The sequence below is a fragment of the Eschscholzia californica genome, unplaced genomic scaffold (assembly GCF_041429995.1).
Source record: "Eschscholzia californica isolate CP2 unplaced genomic scaffold, dmEscCali1.0.p SCAF_3, whole genome shotgun sequence".
Lineage (NCBI taxonomy): Eukaryota > Viridiplantae > Streptophyta > Magnoliopsida > Ranunculales > Papaveraceae > Eschscholzia > Eschscholzia californica.
This window is the reverse complement of record NW_028238420.1, coordinates 51096156-51119764: the sequence shown is the minus strand read 5'-3', so window position 1 is coordinate 51119764 and position 23609 is coordinate 51096156. Positions and strand designations below refer to the sequence as shown.

General features: G+C 38.3%; 3 protein-coding genes across 3 annotated transcripts; 2 read left to right on the top strand and 1 right to left on the bottom strand.

The window, feature by feature from the left end:
* Nucleotides 1–414: 414 nt before the first annotated feature.
* Nucleotides 415–7236, bottom strand: CSLD4 (cellulose synthase like D4). The gene is made up of 6 exons (XM_086670978.1): nt 5051–7236; nt 4232–4642; nt 3236–4040; nt 2480–2884; nt 1852–2192; nt 415–1683 (listed from the first exon to the last, which is right to left on the bottom strand). Exons 1-6 carry the CDS (start codon nt 5524–5526, stop codon nt 663–665), a joined length of 3459 nt encoding a protein of 1152 aa, XP_086527104.1. The 5' UTR covers nt 5527–7236; the 3' UTR covers nt 415–662.
* Nucleotides 7237–14321: 7085 nt separating this feature from the next.
* LOC147551535 (uncharacterized) lies at nt 14322–18899 on the top strand. The gene is made up of 8 exons (XM_086670976.1): nt 14322–15221; nt 15546–15669; nt 16492–16594; nt 17224–17260; nt 17519–17759; nt 17936–18068; nt 18176–18279; nt 18433–18899. The coding sequence occupies exons 1-6, from the start codon at nt 14988–14990 to the stop codon at nt 18040–18042; spliced, it is 846 nt and encodes a 281-aa protein (XP_086527102.1). The 5' UTR covers nt 14322–14987; the 3' UTR covers nt 18043–18068; nt 18176–18279; nt 18433–18899.
* A 1066-nt stretch (nt 18900–19965) lies between these two features.
* LOC147551534 (protein FAR1-RELATED SEQUENCE 5-like) lies at nt 19966–23568 on the top strand. Its single transcript, XM_086670974.1, has 2 exons — nt 19966–22682; nt 23186–23568. The coding sequence occupies exons 1-2, from the start codon at nt 20526–20528 to the stop codon at nt 23351–23353; spliced, it is 2325 nt and encodes a 774-aa protein (XP_086527100.1). The 5' UTR covers nt 19966–20525; the 3' UTR covers nt 23354–23568.
* Nucleotides 23569–23609: the final 41 nt, after the last annotated feature.

The window sequence follows — 23609 nt, the reverse complement described above, 5'->3', positions numbered from 1 at the left end:
TTTTTCTTTTGTTAACATAGCTCATGGTAACTGTTACTGAAAGTTCACAACAAAACCTTGATTCTATAATCTGGTAACGTCTCAAGCTTCTTCTTTCTTCAAGAGGAGCATTAAAGCTTTCTCTCCATGTTCTTCGAAACCCTAACACAAACTTTCAGTACTACCTTAAGGTAGGTGTAAATGTATGAGGAATAACACTCCTTTGGAGAATTAGGAAATCTCGAATACAAGGAGTGGTTGAGTTTGAGGTTTTTCCTCCTCCGAAGCGACAATTATACAATCTTAGGGACACAATCGGTCCCTACTAATACTGACAAAACCAAGCAAGAAAAAGCATGAAACTCTAGAATGGAGAGATAGGTTCGAAATGTGTTGGGGGAACTTCGGTAGAAGATTTTTGAGTTGGAACCAAAATTGGAGGAACATTTTTTCGAATTATAATATCCTACTTACAACTTCAATAAAGCATCACATTTAAATTTATTAGTTGATTCACTTGGGTATATTTCATAGCAGACTAAGATATGGAACAAAGAAACAAGTAAAATTAGGTCATCCGTTCAAATTACAAAACAACTTCAACATAAGAAATAGTAGTCCATAGAAGAGAAGTTGAAAAATCCCACATTGATAAACACATTTCCACTCCCTGATCTTTTCTCTTATGGAAAGCTAAAACCGCTACCACCGCTGCTGCGTCCGCCACCGCCGCCCCCACCTCCAGTAGAAGCAGTAAAACCACCAATAACAACTGCAGGAGCTTCACCAGGTGGATTAATAGCGATATAAAGTAACGATATAGTAATTGAGATTAGACCCGACCAAACATATACAATTGTCGGTGTCTTCCTTCTTCTACCCATTAACCCTTTTGCAAAAGGATAGAGATGAGCTAAAACCCATGAACTAAAGAAAGCTCCACCCATAAACTTACTCCATTCAGGAACTGTACTAAAAACAGTCCTACAAAATGCAAATATAATCGCGATTATATTGACTAATGCGATTACTATTGGCGGAATCATAAGTGAAGTCCATTTCACTAAGTAAAGTTCTGCATAAACATCGTTATCATCTTCTGCAGCAGATTTCGATGTCAACGTGAAAGAAATCTCGATACCAGCCATAACCTTCAAAAGGCCTTGTAAAACTGCAGCTAAATGAGCACTAGTTCCTGAAATGAGCCAAAATTGTTCATTCCTCCACCATTCTTCTAGTCCAATTTCAGCCCATTTTACTTCCAAGAGAGCTAGTGATATTAGACATATGGTAATAAGAAGAAGGTAGATAAGAAATGTGACACTTAAGCTTTGAACAATGAATTGGCCTGAGAAAAGTGAAAGTGCAGGTAGGAAACAATAAAGGATAAGGAAGAAAGAAGTGAATGGGTAGATTCCGACATTAAGGTAAGCAAGACGCTGAAGGAATTTGAGTTTTCGTGTTGCAAGGAATGCGTTGTTAGGCGAGAAAAAGATCTCAACAGACCCGGTGGCCCATCGAAGAACTTGATGAAGACGGTCAGTAAGGTTAATTGGCGCAGTTCCTCGGAAGGCGTCTCGTTTTGTTATACAATAGACTGAATGCCAACCTCGGTTATGCATTCGGTATCCTGTTACGACATCTTCTGTGACTGATCCGTAGATCCAACCCACTCTGTCTCCCCATTCAGTTTGATCTTCGTACCTGCATTCAGGGCAGAACCAGAGGTTTATATACATATCCCAGGCTGGTTTATATAGGCTACTCTAATGGACGAATTGACTCGGGTTTGGTACAATTGTCACACTGTTACTGATGTAACACTAAGATTGATTTAACAAAAATGGTGAAGGAAATAGGTTTGAGACATACCAACAAGAGATAGCAGAGACGGCTTCGGCGACTGTGGTAGCATCGAGTGGCTCACGAGGAACCCTGAGTATACCTGGAGGTCGGCCGTACTTAACCATCGGGTGATCGGCAAGTGGACGACCATGGTACTCGGCTATAGGAATCGACTGCGCCAACAAAGTTGAGTTTCCAAACCTCTTTGGTAGTAGATCCACATCTAGCTCAGGATCTAGATCATTTGGGTTCAGAGCTTTTGTGTCTGAATCTTGAAGCCATTGTGTCTTCTTTTTCGGGTCAGGTGGATCAAATCCATATAATGCGAAACGCCTAAACATACACCCGGTTCCCACGTAAACTGGGCCCTAACAGCGCAAGCACAAATATATTTTCGATTATTCAACCTAACATTGAAACCCAAGGATAGCTTAAGGCAACAATTTAGAGAAATGGGTCTATCATAGGGTAGCCCAAGCTATACACATACACAAGTCTAGTCAGGTTGGACTAGCCCAAACTATACGCAAGTCGGGACTGTCTAGTCTGTAAAATAGGTCGACAATTGACCTGTCCAGACTGGCCTGCGGGCTCATCGAAGGTCCATTTCGTTTGGCTAGCCTGGCGTAGTCCAAATGAATAATAAAAGAGTTACCTGTATACCATCTAGCGCACGCATGTTGCCATCAAAGAATACAGTGTTGTTATTGGCATACCGATCAGAAGGATCAATTCCTTCGAACCTCTGAGGGAATTGAATATAACAAATGCTTTCACCTCCTCTGTCAACCATGAAACACATTCCCTCTCTAATGGCTTTGCAATTATAAATGTAGTGATCACAATCAAGGTTAAGGATGAAAGGACCATTTGATAATATAGCTGAAGCTCTAACCAGACAATTCATGGCACCTGCTTTCTTATTGTGGTCATAACCGGGTCGTTTCTCTCTCGAAACATAAACAAACATCGGTAATCTGATATCGACATCGGTAAAGTCTATAACACTGTCTTCTTCACACCCCAATAAAGGATCAATACTAGGAGGCTTAAGCATTACCTGCACATTAATAAATTAATAGCAAAGTTAAGAGGTCTTCACTGAATAATTCATTAACCTTCTGGCTATTATGTTTGAACGACCGTAACAAATTTACGTGGCGTTTTCTGTTGTCTGAATCTGACTCGTTCGTATCTCGTAACGGGTGAACAACAGTCATTTCAGGATATTTAAGATAAAAGAACTCTATATAGAGACATACTTTATGCCCGACTCAAATGGGCTCAAAGTCAGCCATTTAGACGAGTCAGATACACTAGACAAAAAACAAACATTTCGCAACCAACCCGAGTCAGACCATTCGGACGAGTTATATCCACGAGTCAAACAAAAAAACGAACATTTCAGTACCTGAAGGATCCCAGGATGGTTTCCTTTGGCATGATCAGGAGCAGGATTGGCCCAAGTCCCAGGCCAATGTGTACCATCAGCCATCCAAGTAGCTTTCAGAATCTTCAATGGTTCTGTTGGATCACCACCAGTTTCTCTCATCTGTTTCAACTTTTTCATCTCTTCTCTTGCATTAAAAGCTTCTGATCTTCTCCTTATTGAATCCGATAACCCATTTATCCTTACTTTAAACTCATCATATTCTCTCTTTATCCTTCTCCTATCCTTAACAAAATCTCCTTTACTCTTATTCTTTGTCGGATCAGTTCTTATGTTAAAATAACTGTCAGGATTCCTCGGTTCTATATTATGTTTTCGACAAAAGGGTACCCATAAGTTAGCGAAACTCGCTGCTTCGGCCATAGCTTCAAATGTTAGTAATGCACCACCATCATCTGAGACATAACAAGCAAGTTTTTCGACAGGATAATCGACAGCGAGAATCGAAAGAATTGTATTTGCTGTGACTAATGGTGGTTCTTTATCAGGATCAGCTGTTGAAACGAAAACATCAACACCAGGAAGATCTGATCTTCCTGTCGGGTTTGAAGGTGACGGCATATCAAATTTATCTCTTAAAACTGACAGATCAGTTGATCTATTTACAGGACAAAGTTTGGGTATTTGATCAAGAATCCATGAAAATCCAAACCATATTTCACATACTATTGACATTGCCCATAACCATCTTGCATCAGGATTTGGATGATTTACACGCCATGTCAAGAAAAATACTAGTCCGATACCTCGAACTGCAATCAATAATCTACGATAGTAGCAACAACGTCCGAGTGAGTTCAATACTAAATTACGTACAAACGGGGGTAGAGACAGTTTAATATGTTTTACAAATATACTGACAGTGAAGTTCAGTTTAGTACTTTAGTTGGGTAGTAACATATCTGTCTCTGTCAACTGATAATATCCTTTAGAAAATTTAAAAAGAAGAAGTAATACCTGTAAGGGCTAATGATAGCGGCCGGAATAGGAATTTTTCTACTAAGGGCCCTCCAAGGCTTATCCATGGTTTCCACCATTCCTCCTTTGAGTCCATCATCTAAATCATCCATGTAAATATCATCTTTAGGCCAAAAAGCATTACCATAACCATAAGTCCCTTTGGTCTCAAATAACCATCTATTATGGTCGAATTCTCCTGTTTGGTTCCTCTTTAGCAATGCCTTGCTAGTATCTGGCTTGCCCACAGCTTTCCGGTTACTAGTTTCCGGAGCCGGCAACGGAAGCGCGCCGGATGAGAAATCGGGCGTGTCGTCGTCGTAGTCACCGATCTTGTAGGGTTCTTTACATCCTGGGCATAAACCTGTGTCTTTTAGGGCATCCATGTAACAGTCTCGACAAATTTTGAACCTATATTAAAAATACATTAACATAATTTATTAATATCAGAATGTCGAAATGTACAGGTGCTCTATCCAGTAGGTCATTTTTACGAAATGTATAATCGCCAAAGAAAATCAGGTCAAACACGAAAAAGTGTTTAGAAAATTTGAAAATCCTATGATATAAAATAGGGTTCAAAAATGAAGAATTTATCGTATACAAAAAAACTCAACGGTGGGACGTGTATCTCCTTCCATCACGTCTTCTATCATTGAGCTACGATAACACCTTGCTATAAGGTCTGACCGTTTTGACATGTACTTTTGTCGTGTAAACGGAACACTTGTACAATTACGATAAAATATGTTTCAATATGAATATATAAGGTAGGGTTATGATAAAAAAAAAAATATATTCCTAGCTAGGGTAATGTACCTGCATTCACAAGGAACCACATCAACTCCTCTCTCATCCTTCATGACTTTACCATCACAAGCAGGCATTCTACATGAAGAACCTCTAGCACCAGCCATTTGTGGATGTTTAACCTCAGACTCAATAACTTTGTCCATTAAATGTGCTCTTGTTACACTATTAAACCCTCCTGTAAATAACGAATTCGATACGTATTGTTCTTCAGCTTTCACTGCTACAGATGAATCCATGGGTTGATTATCTGGTGTTGGAGGTATATGTACTGTATAATTCATGTAGTCTCCTCCTGCTATCTCACCCGATAAATCGAAATCTTCTTTCGACGAAAGACTTACATAACGTCCACTTGATGTTCTTCTAGCAAATTTTACAGTTTGTCCTCCATTGTTTCTCGTGGTGCTTCCGCCACTTGAACCACCACCATCACCACCACCACCGCCACCGCCCGTGTTTTCATTTGACATATTTCCTAACATTGTTTTTCCTTTGTTTTTTTAATCTATTAGAAAACCATTGTCATCTAAGTTTTTTTTCCTCTGTTTCTATCTCAATTATGATTAGAATGGTGGGTGGTTGACATGGGAATACACAATGGAGAAGAAGGTTAGAAGTTTGATTGACTTGTTAGAGAAAGAGAGAGATTAGGGGAGAGGAGAAAACTGAATTTTAATGGTGAGAGACCAAGTCTTGTTTGATTATTTTGGGAAATTCTTTTGAGTTTTTGTAGGAGATTTATGTGGAGAAAGAAAGAGATATGATGAGGTTGTTTGTTGTTGACAATTGTTGTTCATAATCTTCTGCTCAAAATCTATTTTGGACCTCAGCCAGTATGTTTTAATGTTTATAAATCTGTTTTCGACCTAGGCCGATATGTTTTAATGTTCGTCTTCACTAATTAGGGTCCATTCGAGAAGTAAAAGACAAATGATGTTAAAATCGTCTGAACCCAACTCGTAGAGCGCGTGACTTTTAACCACGTGGTCGTGGACTTGATTTCTATTGATTTCTACATAGGGCGATCGCAAATTTCGTTGTTTTATACAAAAAAGTATAGCAGATATGAATGAATAGGTTGCTCGAACTGGGTCCTACATCATGGACCCAACCCTATCCACATTTAAACCAAAAAATATGACTAAATAGTTGTGCCATTAAAGTTATGAAGGTGACACTTTTGTATTTTACTTCAAAAATTAGAATGGGGTTAGTGGAAAGTTAGGCCTCTTTTAAATGGTAAGGAAACCATAAAATTGGATAGTTGAGGGGTGTCTCTTTCTTAGAGAAACTGAACAAGTTTACTTGTGTTGGCATCTTCTTCATAATCCCTATCCATAATTTACTTTGTTGAAATTGATTACCTCACAATTGAACTCTTTTGTAAGTTTGCTTGAGAAATGGTAAGTTATGTTTCTTTAACCTAATGGTTGCGGACAAAGCTTTGTTTTCTTCCAAAAGGTTCGGGTTTTGGTGGATTTTATATCCTTAATGTCAGAGTGCATATGCCATGACGTAATTTGTCATTATGTTGAGAATAGCCGATCCTAGATCGACTATGAATAGTATGAGAAGTATATAAGATTGCAATGATCTTTCAATTTCATTGGCAATTAATGATTTTGAGTTAGTATAAAGTATGAGTATTAGCATATTCACATTCCAAAAATATAATATGGTATCAGAACATATCATACTTGATAGATCGTTGACTTGTGCTCCAGCCTCCATACCACGAAATTATCCAACTTCTTTATTTCATGAATGTGATCAGAGATGAGGACCTGCAAAAAGACACTCTGACGCTCAAATTCGTGAAGTGTTGCAGGCTATGAAGTAATGTTGTGATAATATGAAAGATTTAAGGCGCTTACTTGACGACAGCCACGTGTTATGGCACTACCCAACTCAAATGAGAGAATGTTTGTAAGCTGTAAAAGATTGTAGAATTATCAAATGCAACATTTCAAAAAAGAGAAAATACTTCCACAAGAGTCCTATACTCTCGTCTAGTACTGAATGCATTGTATAGATGTTTATCATCCAAACCATATATTCAATAAAAGCTATCCATGGCAAATCCATCTCCCACACATACCCAATAGAATCATATGTATATACAGAGCAGACGCATTAATCTCCGCCTATAAAGTCTTTACACACCACCCAAGTTCCAATATAATTGGAGCCACTACTACCCAAGTTCCTGCCATAGCCTAGTCAAGGCTCACAAACTCTATGGATGTTTTGGTCATTTTAGTGTCCACGTCTGATTTGAGGAGTTCAATAATAGCCAATAGTATAACGTATTGTACCCACTCATGGAAAGGGTAATTTTTTTTTTTTTGCTCTGCAGCGGAGCCTTTAGTCTTTAGGCGGCGCCTCCTCTACTTTCTGGCGGAATTCAGTTATCAACCCTAGATTAGGCAGTTTCCAACGGTTACAGTTGGTTACTTTTCAAATTTGGTGTTGTTTTTCACAGATAAAGTCCCTCAGGGACGGTTATCTCCTTTCTCCATCCTTTAGGGATTCCTTTTGTCTTGAGTTTATCTCATTTTTTAGTAATTGCTTTGTTTAATTTCATTATGGATTCAGCAGATGAAGAATTTCTCCGTCAATTTGCTTCTCTTACAACCGAAGAACCAGCACCTCCTACGGTGGACGGGGAGGATCTACCACTTTGGGGAGGGGACGTCATTAAGAGTGGTGTAGCATGGATTCAAAGTTCGAAAAAGATAGAAATTGGTCAGGCTATGCTACGTTTCTCTAAAGTCTTACACGGTCCGAACAAATTTACGGTGACTGAAGTTAAAGACAATGTGTTTCTCCTTAAGTTCCTGACTTCAACAGAATTGGAACTAGCTTTAGAGAGTTCGCCATGGGTGATTCAAGATGAATTAGTGGTTTTCCAGTCGTGTCAACGAGATGTCTCCCCGGCTGATCATATATTCGAATCGGCATGGTTTTGGACTCAATTCCATGGGATTCCCCTCGGACATTTGAATAGTACAGTAGTAAACAGATTAGCATCCACCATAGGCAATTTCGTTCCAACTACTGTGGAGGATGCTATGAAATGGAGTTCATTCGGTAGGGCTCGTATTGAACATTCTCTGACTGCCCGAATGACTCCTAGGGTAAATCTCAAACTTTCCAATACTAAACTTATTTCCATTGAAATAAGAGTTGAGAAATTACCCAGGTTCTGCGTCAATTGTGGTTTTTTAGGGCACACTATTAAATTCTGCCCAACTATGTTGGCGTTGGGTGATTTTCTAAAACATCAATTGACTGAGGATCAGAAAACTCGAATTCTCAAGGCAATGACCCCTAAATATAAGGAATATTATAAAGTCCCTCTTAATCAGCGGAATCAAGGGAAAGAAATTGGTTCTTATGGCAGTGACAAAGCATTATCGTTGGATCTGGATGACGTTGGTGAAATAAATCAAACAGAGTTTGTAAGTAAAACTCCTGGCAAACATTCCATTACTTCTAACTTGGGTGAATCTCTTTCTGGTCCTTCACAGGTTAAACGAAGTAGAATCACTCCTGTACAAGGAGTCTCGGTTGATATTTCAATGGGAACGCCAACCACGTTCAGCCCAATGGGAATGGCAACATCCACATCCACCATGATTCCATCACACGAGGATGATCAGATCAGGACAGATGGAAAGGAGGACAGACCTAGGAGACAGTATAAGCGATCTGCCAAGCAAATTATTATCGATAACAGTGATGAAAGGGTCTCGGCATCCCTAATGCCGACAAATGTATGAGTATTCTAGCCTGGAATTGTCGGGGAATCAGGAACGCCCCGACAAAGGAAACTCTCAATCAGTTCCTTGTTTCGACCAAACCTGATTTGGTCTTTTTATCTGAAACTCGTATTATTAATTATGAATTTTTCTCTTTCTTTAATAAATATGATCTGCTTAATTTCCACCATGTTCCCGCGATTGGTCGTAGTGGGGGACTACTGGTCCACTGGACAACTTCTATTGATGTAAATGTGGTCTTTTCTAATGCGAATATTATTCATCTTAGGGTCAAAAGACCGTCAGATTTAGACCACTGGGACATCCTCTGCATTTATGGACCTCCTAGGGTCCAAGATAGGCTTCCCTTCTGGAACAATATACTGAACAGAATCCGTAGTATTCCTCACCCTTTTATTTGTATTGGCGATCTTAACGCCTTATCCTCCAGAAATGAAAAATGGGGGGGAACCACTAATATTCCTTTTTTGTCTCAGTTTCAGCAATTTGTTCACAATGCTCATTTGATTGATTTAGGGTTCAATGGCCCCGGGTATACCTGGACTAATAATCAATCCATTCATCACCTTACTAGAGAAAGACTGGATAGAGTTATGTGCAATTCGAATTGGCTATTGCAATTTCCGGATGCGGGGGTCTTTCATCTACCCCGATACAACAGTGACCATGCTCCAATTCTCCTAAAATTAAAAGTTCAAGGACAGATTCTCAATACTATAGATAAGTTCGAGAACTATTGGACTAAACATCGAGAATACAATGATACTTTTCAGTCAGCATGGAGCCAAACTACCGGATCATTCACAGAGAAAATTAGTCAAGTTAAACAAAGTATTCGATGTTGGAGCAAGACGGCTTTTGGTATTATTAAGAACAGACTTCTAATCCTCAGGAAACGGCTTAAAGATATTCAATCCCTAACCCCTACTGATGACTCTCTGACCATAGAGAGTGAACTTCAAGAACAGATTATACATCTAGAGGAGATACAGAGATCGAAGGCAGAACAAAGAGCCAGATCCAAATGGACTCAGAATGGTGACCGTAACACTAGAGCTTTCCATATGGCAATGTCGGCAAGACGACACAAAAATAAAATACAACATGTCACATTAGCCAATGGCGACAGAAAGATCAGTCAGGATGAGATAGCGGACGAATTTATTGGCTATTTTCAGAATTTGTTTCAGGCGGAAATGGTCAATTCACCACCTACCGAGATCTTAAATTCATACAAGATACTGACAGTCGAACAGTTGGGCTACATCTCTAGAATTCCGTCATCAGAGGAGATTAAACAAGTCGTGATGGACATGCCTGCAATCAAAAGTCCGGGCCCTGATGGTTTGCCTCATTCCTTTTTCCAACATAATTGGGATACTATTGGGGACGATCTCATCACCTACATTCAATCGGCATTCCAATCAGGTTGTATCTCTCCTTCTCTGAATTACACGACTATTGCTTTAATTCCCAAAATCAGGAACCCGAGTATGGCCGCAGACTATAGACCGATTTCTCTTTGTAACTCGGTCTACAAATTCATCACCAAAATCATTGCCAATCGTCTGGGTCCATATTTAGATGAATGTGTGATGTGGACCCAAAATGCCTTCGTACCAGGCAGACAGATCATGGAGAATATTGTCATTACACAGGAACTACTTCATTCCATGAACAAGTCTACTAACAAAAATGGTCATTTTTCCCTTAAAATGGACATGGCTAAGGCCTATGACCGTGTTAGTTGGAGTTTTTTGGAAGCTGTTCTCCGTGCTATGGGCATTAATGGTACCCTGTTATCCCTGATTATTTCATGCATCACTACTACTCACTTCAATATCCTTCTTAATGGAAATTTGGTGGGAGACTTCACGGCCTCTAGAGGCCTTAGACAAGGTTGCCCATTGTCTCCGTATCTTTTCATCCTAGCCTCCCAGTCTCTCTTCCTCTTAATTTCTCATTATGAACAAAAAGGGAAATTTACAGGTTACAAGGTTAATCAGGCCGCCCCTAGTATATCTCACTTATTGTTTGCGGACGACCTGATTATTTTTGGTAAGGCAACAAAAGAAAATTTAGAATCTACTTTACAAATAATGGATGTTTACTCTAAGTTTTCAGGGCAAAGTGTTAACTTCAACAAATCATCAATCCACTTCAGCAAGGGAGTTCCAACCACCATTAGGAATGCTTATACCAATCAACTTCAAGCTCCTCTTATGAATAATCAATCAAAGTATCTCGGGTCCTTCATACTCAAGCCAAGCAACAGGATTAAAAGTCATCAATGGTTAGAGCAAAAATTCACAAAATCTCTATCAACTTGGAAAATGAAATATATCACTCAAGCAGGAAGGACGGTATTAATCAAATCTATTCTATCCTCTTTCTGTACATATCCTTTCAGTTTCCAAATTCTACCTCAGACTGTTATCCAAAAGTTAGAAAAAGTAGAAAGAAATTTTTGGTGGGGGCATGATCCCGATGAGAGAAAGCTACATTTCATAAAGTGGGAAATTCTCTGTAGTCCAAAGAAAAATGGAGGACTTGGAATTAGGTCATTAAAAGAGGTTAATGAAGCCCTAATTGCCAAAATGACTTGGAAGTTACTCACAAATTCAAATAGTATATGGGTCAAGTTAGTAAAGGCAAAATACGTTACGGGGGATGATTTTTGGTCTTCTACAAATCCAACCTCGACATCAAATTTTTGGAAAGCTGTTACACATACTAAAGCGACAATGCATAGGAATTGTCTTTGGCTCATTGGGGACGGCTCAAGTATTAAAATTAAGCAAGATTCATGGATCCCGGGTTTACATGGTCATCAATTACAGTTTAAACAAGAACTTCCAAACAATATCTATTGGGTGGCAGATTTAATAAAGAGTGAATCAATGGTGAAACAGTGGGATATGGAATTACTTAACACATATTTTCAGGAATCAACAATCCAGGCCATTTCAAGTATTATGCTTCCTCAACAACCACAAATTGATAGGCTTATTTGGACTTCAGTAGAGAGTGGGAAGTTCTCCACTAAGTCATATTACCAACAGATCAAAACTACCCCTATTATTTCTGATCAAGCTTATAATTTTCCATGGAAAATTTTCTGGAAGCAGAAACAAATGGAGCCGAATATACAAATATTTATCTGGAAATTAATTCATGATGGCTTACCTAATCGAACCAATATTAGTAGTAAGGTACCCAATATAACTAACCTGTGCACCATGTGTGATAGAAGAGAGATTGAAACCAGGGATCACTTGTTCTCCCACTGCAAAAGTTTCAAAGATCTTATTAGGTATACTAATAATACAGATCTACAACCGTTAAGCACGGATTTAGTGGGATCTTTGAGATCTATGCTTTTACAGAGCAAAAATGGTAACAATACATGGTTGGAAGCAACTTATGTTCTCTGGAATTGGTGGAAGATGAGGAACGATTTGATTTTCAATCACTCCCCCATAGATATAGTTGGATGTTGGCGAAGAACGAATGAGTCCTTAAGGTTTGTGCTCCCTAACTCAACTCTTATTGAAACTAATAATCTCTTGCAGGAACAACAATGGGTACCACCTCCTGAGGGTACAATAAAAATAAATTGTGATGGATCTTTTAGATCAATCATGGTGGGATCTTGTGCGGCGGTAGCAAGGAACAGCTCGGGCGAGATAATCGGACAAGAATCTAAACTCATTTCTCCGGCGACTGCTCTGGAAAGTGAACTTCTTGGAATAGAATTAGGTTTAGGTCTGGCTGGTCGGCTAGGGGAGGAAGCTTTTATATTGGAAACCGACTCTAGGGTTTCGGTGGAGCTGCTCACAACCGTAGATTCCTCAATCCCGTGGAGATTATGGACGGCAGTAAACAACCTACGTGGAGAAATCTCAAACCGACAAGTGGCAATTCGTTTCTGTCCACGTGAGAGAAACCAGCTCGCCCACAATTTAGCGGCTTCATGGTTTAGTCCTTTGTAGAGTCCTCGATTGACTATTTGTCCCATAGTGATAAATGTGTTACATAGTAGTCCTGTTTTTTATTTCTTATTTTCATGTGGACAACTTTGTAATATCTTTGGTTTATGGTATTTCCGTTCAAATAAAAAAAAAAAAAAAAAAAAAAAAAAAAAAAAAAAAATAATAGCCAATAGTACTTAAAGGTCCAATTGAGGTATTTACAGAGCTCAATAGTCTTATTTCTTTACTTGATTTTTAAATATCAAATTCATATTTGAAAGTCAAAATAGGAATTAGATTAATTTTGTACGACTGGGTAAAGTATTGAGTATTGTGGGGTTTTACCCTGTTAAATACCAGGGTTCCGTGATTTTTTACCTTCTGTGTGGACGGATTTTTGTCATGTTCAATAATCTTGACGTCTCTACTTTCACATCTTTCATCTTCATATTCGTGTACAAACTATTTAGGTTATTTTTCCTAACAAAATGAACATATTTGGAGTTTGTTTGAGGAAAGCAAAAGTAAAGCCTAATTGATATTGTGTTTGTGCATCTGATCTTGGGTAGATAGTGGTAGACATCTGAAATTCTTCTTAAAGCCCTAAGCTACGATAAATCTCAACAAACATGTTTTTATTGTGGATATGGAACCCATACCTCGTCTAGAATGAATGTAGGTGAACAGGAGGAGATAAAAAAACAAAGAAAAGAAGATGAAGAGTGAGTGGTCGCGTGATGATTAGAAATTGTGTCAGAGAAAGAAATGAACTTAAGTTTTTTCTTTTTTCTGTTACATCTGGTAGATAATTAGTCCTTTAATGGTAATTGGTAAATAATGTAGGATTGATTTTGAAATATCTATGTAAGTACTCAAAGTACTTTTTTTTGAATAAGGTGGGTGATTTGGGGAAAGAAGAAAACTATCCGGGGTGCAAAATTTTAAAGGGTGAAAAACAAAATTTTTTTTTAGCTGGACACCCTCCCTTGTTGATGGCAGAGAGTCGACGACCGACTCTTGGCCGGAGATGCTGGCAACAATTCTCTCTCTCCTTCATCTTTCTCTCTCTCCACCCCTCCTTTCTTCTCTCCCCCCTTCATCTTTTTCTCTCTCTCATTCCTCTTTCTCTCTCTCCTTCGGCGGAACCCTTCGCCTGTAAACTAGACGAGTTTCCGGTCAAAGGGATCCCCTTTGTCGGAACTTATAAATAACGAACAAAGAGAGAGAGAGAGAGAGAGAGAGAGAGAGAGAGAGAGAGAGAGAGAGAGAGAGAGAGAGAGAGAGAGAGAGAGAGAGAGAGAGAGAGAGAGAGAGAGAGAGAGAGAGAGAGAGAGAGAGAGAGAGAGAGAGAGAGAGAGAGAGAGAGAGAAAGGAAGAGGGAAGAATAGATAGAAAGAGAGAGAGAAAAAGAAGATGTTTCCAATTCTTTTTTGTTTCCACCCAAAATTTTGTACTCTAGATCCAAGTCACCCTTAAGGTGCTCTTCTAGCTCTGTAAATACCCCATATCAACTCTGTAAATAGTGAATGAAATTTCGGCGTTATGGACGGGTTGACACAGAATTTTCCTTTTTCATTTTAAACAACAAAATGAGATATTTGACCTCAAGAGAGAGAGAGAGAGTAAAAGGAGGCCTTGTGAAGAGAGAGAGAAAGAGAGAGAGAATCAGTTCATCCAACAAGCCTCGAAGGGTGTGGGTTGGTTTTGTTTTGAGAAAGAAAAAAAAGAAAGAAAGAAGAAATGATGATTTTGTTGGATATATATTATAATTATTCAAGCAAAAAAGAAATTGATCCTTTATTGATCATCCCCACCCCACCATCACCACCACCACCACCACCACCAAGATCATCTTCTCTTTTTATTTGATCCTCCCTCCCCCCACCTTTTATTCCATCATCCCTATTTCTTCCCACCCACTTCCTTAATTCTAGCCTAGGGTTTCTCTTTATCATCTACCCTTCTTACTCTTCCAATAAACTTATAAAAAACCTAGGGTTTTACTTCACACCCCCCCTCTCTCTATCTCCCTCCCTCACTTATATGATATATATATAGCGTTTACTCGGTCGATCACTTCGTAACTTGAGACCCCTCTCTCTCTCTCTCTCTCTCTCTCTCTTTTTGTGTTTGATCGAGTCCTCTTCATATTTCTTCTAAATTATCCATCCTTCTTACTGCTCTAATTTCATGGCTTATCAATCAATTCCAGGTCCTGGGTCATCAGGATCAAGTTCCAATTCAGGGTTTCAATTCTTTAATTCCCCTTTTGGTGATACTACTTACACTAAGATCTTCGTTGGGGGTTTGGCTTGGGAGACTCAAAGTGAAACGTTAAGACGTTACTTTGAACAATTCGGAGAAATTCTCGAAGCGGTTGTCATCAGTGATAAGAGCACAGGAAGATCAAAAGGCTATGGTTTTGTGAGTATTCCTTGTTTTGGCTTACAAGTTGATAGTTTCTTTTTTCGGCCATTAATAGGGGAGAATGTTAACTTTTCTCTGCTTATACTAATTCAAATTTGTAATTTTATTTTTAGTATTACTATAATTTTTTTTATTTTGTAATCTGAGAAAAGAAAATTAATGTCTTGGAGAATTGGGTCTGAATCGTACTACTCTGGGTAGATAGTTTATGCAATTGTGTAGAATAATGATTAAAAAAAGTAGAAAATGTGGTATTTCATGTTATTTAGTGGATAGAGGTGACATGGTTTTTCTTTGGGTTGATTTACTTGGAATGTTTAGGTGACTTTTCATGATCCTGAATCTGCAAAGAGAGCATGTATTGATCCGAGTCCTATCATTGACGGTAGGCGAGCTAATTGCAATTTGGCTTCGCTTGGACGCCCTAGGCCGACCCCACCTTATGGTATTTTCTTTTCAATCACATATAATGTATTTAAATTTCTGTTTCAATTGTTTTGTTTAGAACAGAATTATAGAATTTCTGGGTGACTCAAATCAGAGTTCGACGAATGTGTTAAAAAAGTCGGCATTTTACTAATTGTTAAGATTGTTATAAAGGTCAATTATATGTCTGTGTTATATTGGAGTTTGTCTGTAATTTTTATGTCGTTTCTGGTTTTGACATTATAGTTTTCTAGTTAAAGGTTTATTACTTATTAAAACATTAGCTAAGGTTATGATATTAAATCTTTGGTTGAACTTATTACATCTTTATCAGAAACTAGGGTATATCCCTTGCCCTAGGCCACGGACAGTTGTATCAATCAAATGAGACGAAATTTTATTGTTATATTCTGGATACCCTCATTTTTTTTGTATTATTTTTTTGTTTCCTTTTCCTTAAATTAATTATTATTTTATTGAGAGAGATTTTAATTTCTTTTGTTAACACTTGAAATTTATTTTGTTTCTTTTTTTCTTAAATTAGTTATTTTATTTCTAAGAAGGATACGGTTATTATTTTTTGAATAGGTAACTTTATCTCTACGAAGGACTACATTTTAAATTTTAAGAAGGACTTCTAGACAATATCCTTTATTAAAAAAGGGTGTTTGACCCAGTCAGCGTTTTCCCTTCTGTTTTATTATATAGATTACTGTATACAGTTTGTGTATAATTAAGAGAATCCACGTACACATGTATTTGTTTCTAGGAAATTTCAATCCTATTGCGATCCTATATGCTATATGATGATTTGCTTAGCTTTTCTTTTTCTTTCTCATAGGGCGTCTGAGATCAGTAACCCCTTATTTCGGAAGTACACAAGGCTCCCGAGGGCCTTATATTGCGAGCCCTTACCAGCAAGGATTTGCATATCCTCCGTACGGGTTAGTTTAAAGTCTTGTTTACATCTTAAAATTCGCTGTGAACTAAGAATATATCTAAGTTGCTTCATATGTCTGAATGTTATCAGTAAACCTGAGTTCAAATTTTTTACAAGTATTTAAGTGAAGGACCGAAATTTTCCCTTGTTACCTTTTACTATTGATGGTTTTGATCTAAAAGATAAATCCGTCATCATCTCTCTTTCCTCCCCACCCCTCGGTCGTAGTGTTAAGGACATATTGTAATGATTTCTCTATTGCCATCCCGATAACCGTGAGATTTGTCATAAACAGCGCATGAGCAATGCCTCTGTGATTATGAGGACTTCATTTTGTTTTATGTTTTGGATTATTGTTTACAAACTCTTTACTAGAAAAGTATTTTGAGCTGAGGAATAACTGTACAGATTACAGTCTAGTGCCAATATCGCTTTTAAAATTTTCCCATTCAACGAAACAACCAAGAGAGGATCCGAAGGGATAGACATTCTTGTCCATTACGCGTTCAATTTAATGCTACTTTGGATGACAAAATGTTTCTGTGCATTTGCCTGAATAGTAGCAACCTTTGATGAATAAGAATATTTTTTAGTTAAATACTGTCAAAAGAAAAATGATATCTTTTCGTGCAGGTATGCACCATATGGACCTGAATATGTCTACCCACAGGTAGAGTGCTCGAATTCACTACAATATATATTTTTTTGGAAGGTCAGCATAATTTAAGGGGTACGAATTTGTTTCTCGAACGCGAGACCTAGAGGGTGGAAACCAATTTGGTAGCCTCTCCAGCCAAGGGTTGTTGACAATGCGATCACTCTTTAATTGTGGAGTCTGGGGAGTGGAGAAAAAGTGTGATTTGTTGGCACTTTGACGAATTGATGCTCTCTCTAGTCACTTGAGCTAATTGTTATCTTTGTTTAGCAGGGGGTTTACAGTCCTTATACGGCTCAGCAATACCTTCAGTTATATGGGGTGCCTGGAACAGTTAACACAGCTGCTGCCTATCCATATGGCCAATTAGGTCAGCCTCTCAGCGGTAGTCATGGCTATACAACATATCAGGGTTATGCTGTGCCAGGTCATCACATCATGCAACTTAGCGGAGCCAATGCTGGCGGGGTCGCAACAGCTCCTCTTCCCTCCATTCAAGGACCATACTCGCCAGGCAAGGTTTTCTTTATAAGACTCCTTTACTTCCTTTTGTTGAAAGTTGAATCTTGAAAATTTCCACTTCAAATGTGGACACAGGATTGAGAAATAAAGACATTAGTTTTTCTGCTGATGTTTGTTTTTAATTGTTTTGTGCGTCATTTTTTTTCCTTCTGAAATTTGGTTAAACAGGTATGGTGGCACCAGCTCCAGCACAACCCCATTTTATAATCCCTGCCCAATCCTCACGATTCACTCAAGGTAGCGGTTCATCAGAAGAACGGCAGGTTGAGGGATAGGTCAAGATAATAAATCACATCTTGAGGTATAAGAATAACATCGGATGTAGTACTATTGCTTTCTTCAATTCTTAAAATTTTTTCTATGCCCCATCCGAGTCTTAGGTCATATAACGTATGTTGGTCTTTGCAGGTATCCATATTAAATTGTAGCAGGACTAAGAGTAGTAGTACTGCTACCTTCGAGTGGCAGGCTTCTAATCTAGCCTTGCAAGTTATCATCTTTTCGTTGTAGGGGTAAGTTTCAATTCAATTTTCACCAGCACCACCAATAGTACGCCGTCTTCTACAGACTAACTTATAGTTTCTCGTTTGTGACTTGATGTTATATTTAGATTTCTTCGGCTTATGGATAATCTTGAGTAATGGTGTCGAGTTATTATGTTGCAGGTCATACTAGTAATGTCTTATAACCAGAGATACCACAAAGTCAGATGTCCGAGTCTCAACAAGGTGTTGAAATTGATAAACAGAGGAAGAGTGGGTGGGTTGCTCTTCTTCTGCTGCTGCTGCTGCTGCTGCTGCTGTTGCTGTTGCTGCTGATGTTCCTTACTTGTGTCCGTTAAACACTAAACCTCCTTATTTGTGCACTTTGAACTCATTCTGTAGTAAACTAATGGTTGGTGCTGGAATCTGGTTTTCCGGTGCTTGCCCTTCTAGGAATTAAAAAAACTACCTCCACCACTGTAAATGGCATAATATAGAATCAACATATGATTCTTTTATATGTGAGAACCCTATATTTGGGTTGTACAGTCTGTGAATCCTGTCTGTCTGTCTATGTGTTACTTGTGGTTTCTGGTATATATTGTAAGTAACTTTGAGTCCTTGTGCATATAGCAAGAAGTGATTGTTCATGCTGGCAAGTGTTATTTCTTTAGTATAGAACTAAAACATGAACCATGGAAGTTTACTCGAGATGGAAATCACAAGAACTATGAAAGTTCACTTGTACATATAGAAATTCTTTTGAAACACTTTCGGGAAAGAAAATAAAGAATTCGGAATCATCTTTAAAGAAATGTAGAAGTTATAAAAAAGTGAAAATGAAGAGGAAATCTTATTCCAAAAAAGATGACAAGTGGTTGAACAATAGACGTGAGGTTTCTTGCAAAACAACTATTATACATCAAGTCGTATGGAAGGTATGACATCAACAAATGGAATTTGAAAGAGAACTTAGAAAGTAAACAAAATAGAGATACTCTTGCGACACTCGCATACACAAAAATCTGATATTAACGCATACCTAACTTACGAGGAACGAAAATATGTATGTCTTGCTACTATATGTTGTCCACATTAGATTTGTGCACGAGAATGTCCCAATGGGGACGCCAGCATAATATCTCTCTTACGGTAGAAAGAGCACAGAGATGAGGGTGAATGGTGGGAGAAAACAACATTTCTTTATGAAGGGTAGTTGGTCGGAGCCATCTTCCGACTCTTTATCGACGCGCAGAAAGTTGTGAGTTTCCCTAGGTCAAATTTGATTGACCAAGTCTTTGCTTCTAACTTTCTCACTTGAAAATGTAGTTATTCTCTACCATCAAACTAGTATTCCTAATAACGACCGCCTATGTGTTTTAATGTAGAGAAACTTCACCTATAACCCCTTAAAAGTGACCAGTAATTGTACAATATCATGTTGTGTAAAAGGGATGATGATCTTCAACCAGAAACCACCCTAATCAGAATTTGAGAAAATCAGAAGTAGATCGACAAAGATAGGGGTGGGAACTGGGAAGTAAGCCGGAGGATTTTATATCTGATCGGCAATGAGATATTCGAAATATTCAAAGAATATGGGCCACGGTCTCACGGGCTACAAAAGGGTCAAAATAGAATTTACAAAACATAGGGAATCAAAAAGCAATTTACAAAACATAGAGGATCAAAGATAAATATCCCTTAGTTTTCCTAGAGATCTAGTTGGGTGTAACTCAATCCGATAATCCAACGGCAGTTCTACATTCAATCCCTGCTTTTGTCGAATACTGGATCATTGCCCTAGAAGTACAACCCCTCTCTCTTCTTCTTCTTCTCCTCCTCGATTTCTCTCTGTAAACCAAGTCCCACAATTTCCATGTCAAACCTTTAGAGTATGGCTTAGAATTTTTTCATGCCTTTGCTTCAACCCATGATTTGATTACCCTTTCTTCTTTCTACGCAATCACTAACACAAACCCTCAAACCCTGAAACCCCCTCTCTCTCTCTCTCTCTCTCTCTCTCTCTCTCTCTCTCTCTCTCTCTCTCTCTCTCTCTTTCTCTCTCTACACAAGAAATTCCACATCCTTCTTGAAAGTCATCATCCTTTTCTATTATCTCCGGTGGAGCTCGTTCACGTGGTTTCTTTTCGTCTTTTAATCACTTTTACGGTCAGTTATTCTGATAATTTGGTTTAAGTTTTGTGTAAAGCTTCAGTCTTGATAATTTTTCATTTGGAATTTCAGTTTTGAGTTAATATCTATCATAATTCATCATGGAATTTGAACCATTAAACATGGGAAACGAAGTTATTGAATTCGATTTAGGGTTAGGAGATGATGCTGTAGATATTGTTCATCCTGTAGATGATGATGAAATGGTTGATAGTTCAAGTGGTAGGGAATTATATTTAATTGAAGGAGGAGATACAACAAATCTTGAACCATATGAAGGTATGGAGTTTGAATCAGAAGAAGCAGCTAAATCTTTTTATAATTCTTATGCTCGTCGTGTTGGTTTTAGTACTCGTGTTAGTATGTCCCGTCGATCTAGAAAAGATGGGGCCATAATTCAAAGATCTTTCGTCTGTGCCAAAGAGGGTTTTCGAGTAGAAAGAGAAAAACCGGGTAGTGATGGTAAGGTTAAACGACCTCGTGCTGTGACTAGAGTAGGTTGTAAAGCTATAATGGCTGTTAAGATACAGAATTCTGGAAAATGGGTTGTATCAGCATTCGAAAAAGATCATAATCATGAATTGGTTCCACCTGATAAAGTTCATTGTCTTCGTTCTCATAGACATGTTTCCGGTAATGCTAAAGCTCTGATTGATACATTACAAGGAGCGGGAATTGGTCCGAGTGGGATAATGTCTGCTCTGATCAAAGAATATGGTGGTATAACTAATGTTGGATTCACAGAGAGAGATTGTAGAAATTACATGAGAAGTAGTCGACAGAGGACTCTCGGAGGAGATACCCAACTTCTTTTAGATTACTTGAAGCATATGAATTCCGAGAACCCTTCGTTTTTCTATGCAGTTCAGGGTGATGATGAGCAGTATATGAGCAATGTTTTCTGGGCTGATCCTAAAGCCAGAATGAATTATACTTACTTTGGTGATACAGTTACTTTTGACACGACATTTAGAACAAATCGGTATAGGTTACCTTTTGCTCCTTTCACTGGGGTAAATCATCATGGACAACCTGTGTTGTTTGGGTGTGCTCTTCTTATAAATGAATCTGAAGAATCTTTTATTTGGTTGTTTAAGACATGGCTTGCGGCAATGTCAGGTCATCCTCCTGTTTCCATCACTACCGACCATGATCGTGTTATACGATCGGCTATCACACAAGTATTACCAGAGTCTCGACATCGTTTTTGCAAGTGGCATATTTTCAAAGAATCCCAAGAGAAGTTGTCTCGTGCATTTCTAGAACGCCCAAATCTAGAAGCGGAACTTCATAAATGTGTGAACTTGACAGAGTCAATTGAGGAGTTCGAATCTTGGTGGTTGGCTCTAGTTGATAGTTATGGTCTCAGGGAACATGAATGGCTTCAGTCGATATATATTGATAGGCGACAATGGGTACCGGTTTACTTGCGAGATACATTCTTTGCTGAAATGTCTATAACCCAAAGAAGTGATAGCATAAACTCATTTTTTGATGGGTATGTGAATGCGTCAACCACCCTGCAGCAATTTGTTAAACAATACGAGAAGGCTCTCGAGAATCGGTACGAGAAAGAAGTGAAAGCAGATTATGAAACCATAAACACAACTCCGGTCCTCAAGACCCCATCACCCATGGAGAAACAAGCGGCTGATCTTTACACGAGAAAGTTATTTATCAAATTTCAGGAAGAGTTGGTTGAGACACTTACTTTCATGGCAACAAAAATGGAAGATGAAGGAGCCATTACTACTTATCGAGTCGCCAAATTTGGGGAAGATCATAAATCGTACATTGTTAGATCAAATGTTCTTGGGATGAGAGCAACTTGTAGTTGTCAGATGTTCGAGTTCTCAGGCCTCCTCTGTAGGCATATATTGACAGTCTTCCGTGTGACGAATGTTCTTACTCTTCCGCCTCATTATGTCTTGAAAAGGTGGACTAGGAACGCCAAGAGTGGTGTTATACTAGAAGATCGTGCAAGTGACTTATTGATTAGTTCTCGTGAATCTGCTACAGTCAGATACAACAATTTGCGTCACGAGGCTTTAAAGTATGTAGATGAAGGAGCAAAGAGTGTGGATATATACACTGTGGCAATGGAATGTCTTCAAGAGGCTTCAAAACAGGTGGCTCTAGCAAAAAAGAATGGTGGAAGACTTCCTTTAGTCAATGGAAGTAGCCGGTCAGATGGAGTTACTGATGGAAGTTTTAGCACCGACGATCCTAAATGGAGTTCAGGAGAACCTCAGTCTGAGGTAAATTTCTTCTTCGCTTTGGTAACTTCAGTTTAAACTTTAAAAGTACATAAAATATCTTTATTCAGGTTGTTAACACCTTCATACTAATTTCGTAGATTTTGTGGTAATATGAACTTTTATGAAAACAATACACTGCGAGAATGACTTGTTTTTATGGTTACATAAAATTCATCATCTCCGTGCCCTATGATAGAAAACATGTTTATTCAGCTTCTGAGTTCTGATTTCGTTAAAACGGATTCACTAACAATGGATTTAATGAAGCTTTTCCACTTGTTTTTTATGGAAAGGTGAGTTAAGGAGATCCAGTAAGTTAAATTGTATATAAATTCAGCCGGTTTTCTTCTCTCTGCTTTTCTAGAATATGTATGTGTAGGATATTGTAAAATCCCACGTCCTAATAGATGTGATCTTACTAGATGCCTTAGACATGATATTGACTTCTGATGTTTGTGTTTTCGTGCACTACTTAATAACAACTCTTCATATTTTATTTGTAGGACGAGAAAGACAAGAAAATCCAGGAATTATACAGAGAAGTGAATCGTGCAAATCGTAAGTGTGAAGTATATAGAGCAAACCTGCTAGCGGTTTTGAAAGACATCGAACAACAGAAGCTACAATTATCGGTTAAAGTTCAAAACATAAAGCTTGGCATGAAAGAGTAGTGAAGTAGTAAATAAAAGGAGGAAGGTGTTAACTTATGTTAGATTAGATTCAGTTATTGTGGGTGGGGGATGTGTTAATTATTAGTATTTGCATAAATGTTATGTTCATTACTCTGATTGTGCCGAGAGTTTCTTTTTCACGTCTTTATTTTTTTTCATGAATACGATGAATGTACCTATAGTTAGTTTGTCAATGTTATAAGGAGATTCTAACACCTCAGGATTTTGGTTGAATCATGAGTGTTGTTTTGGAATC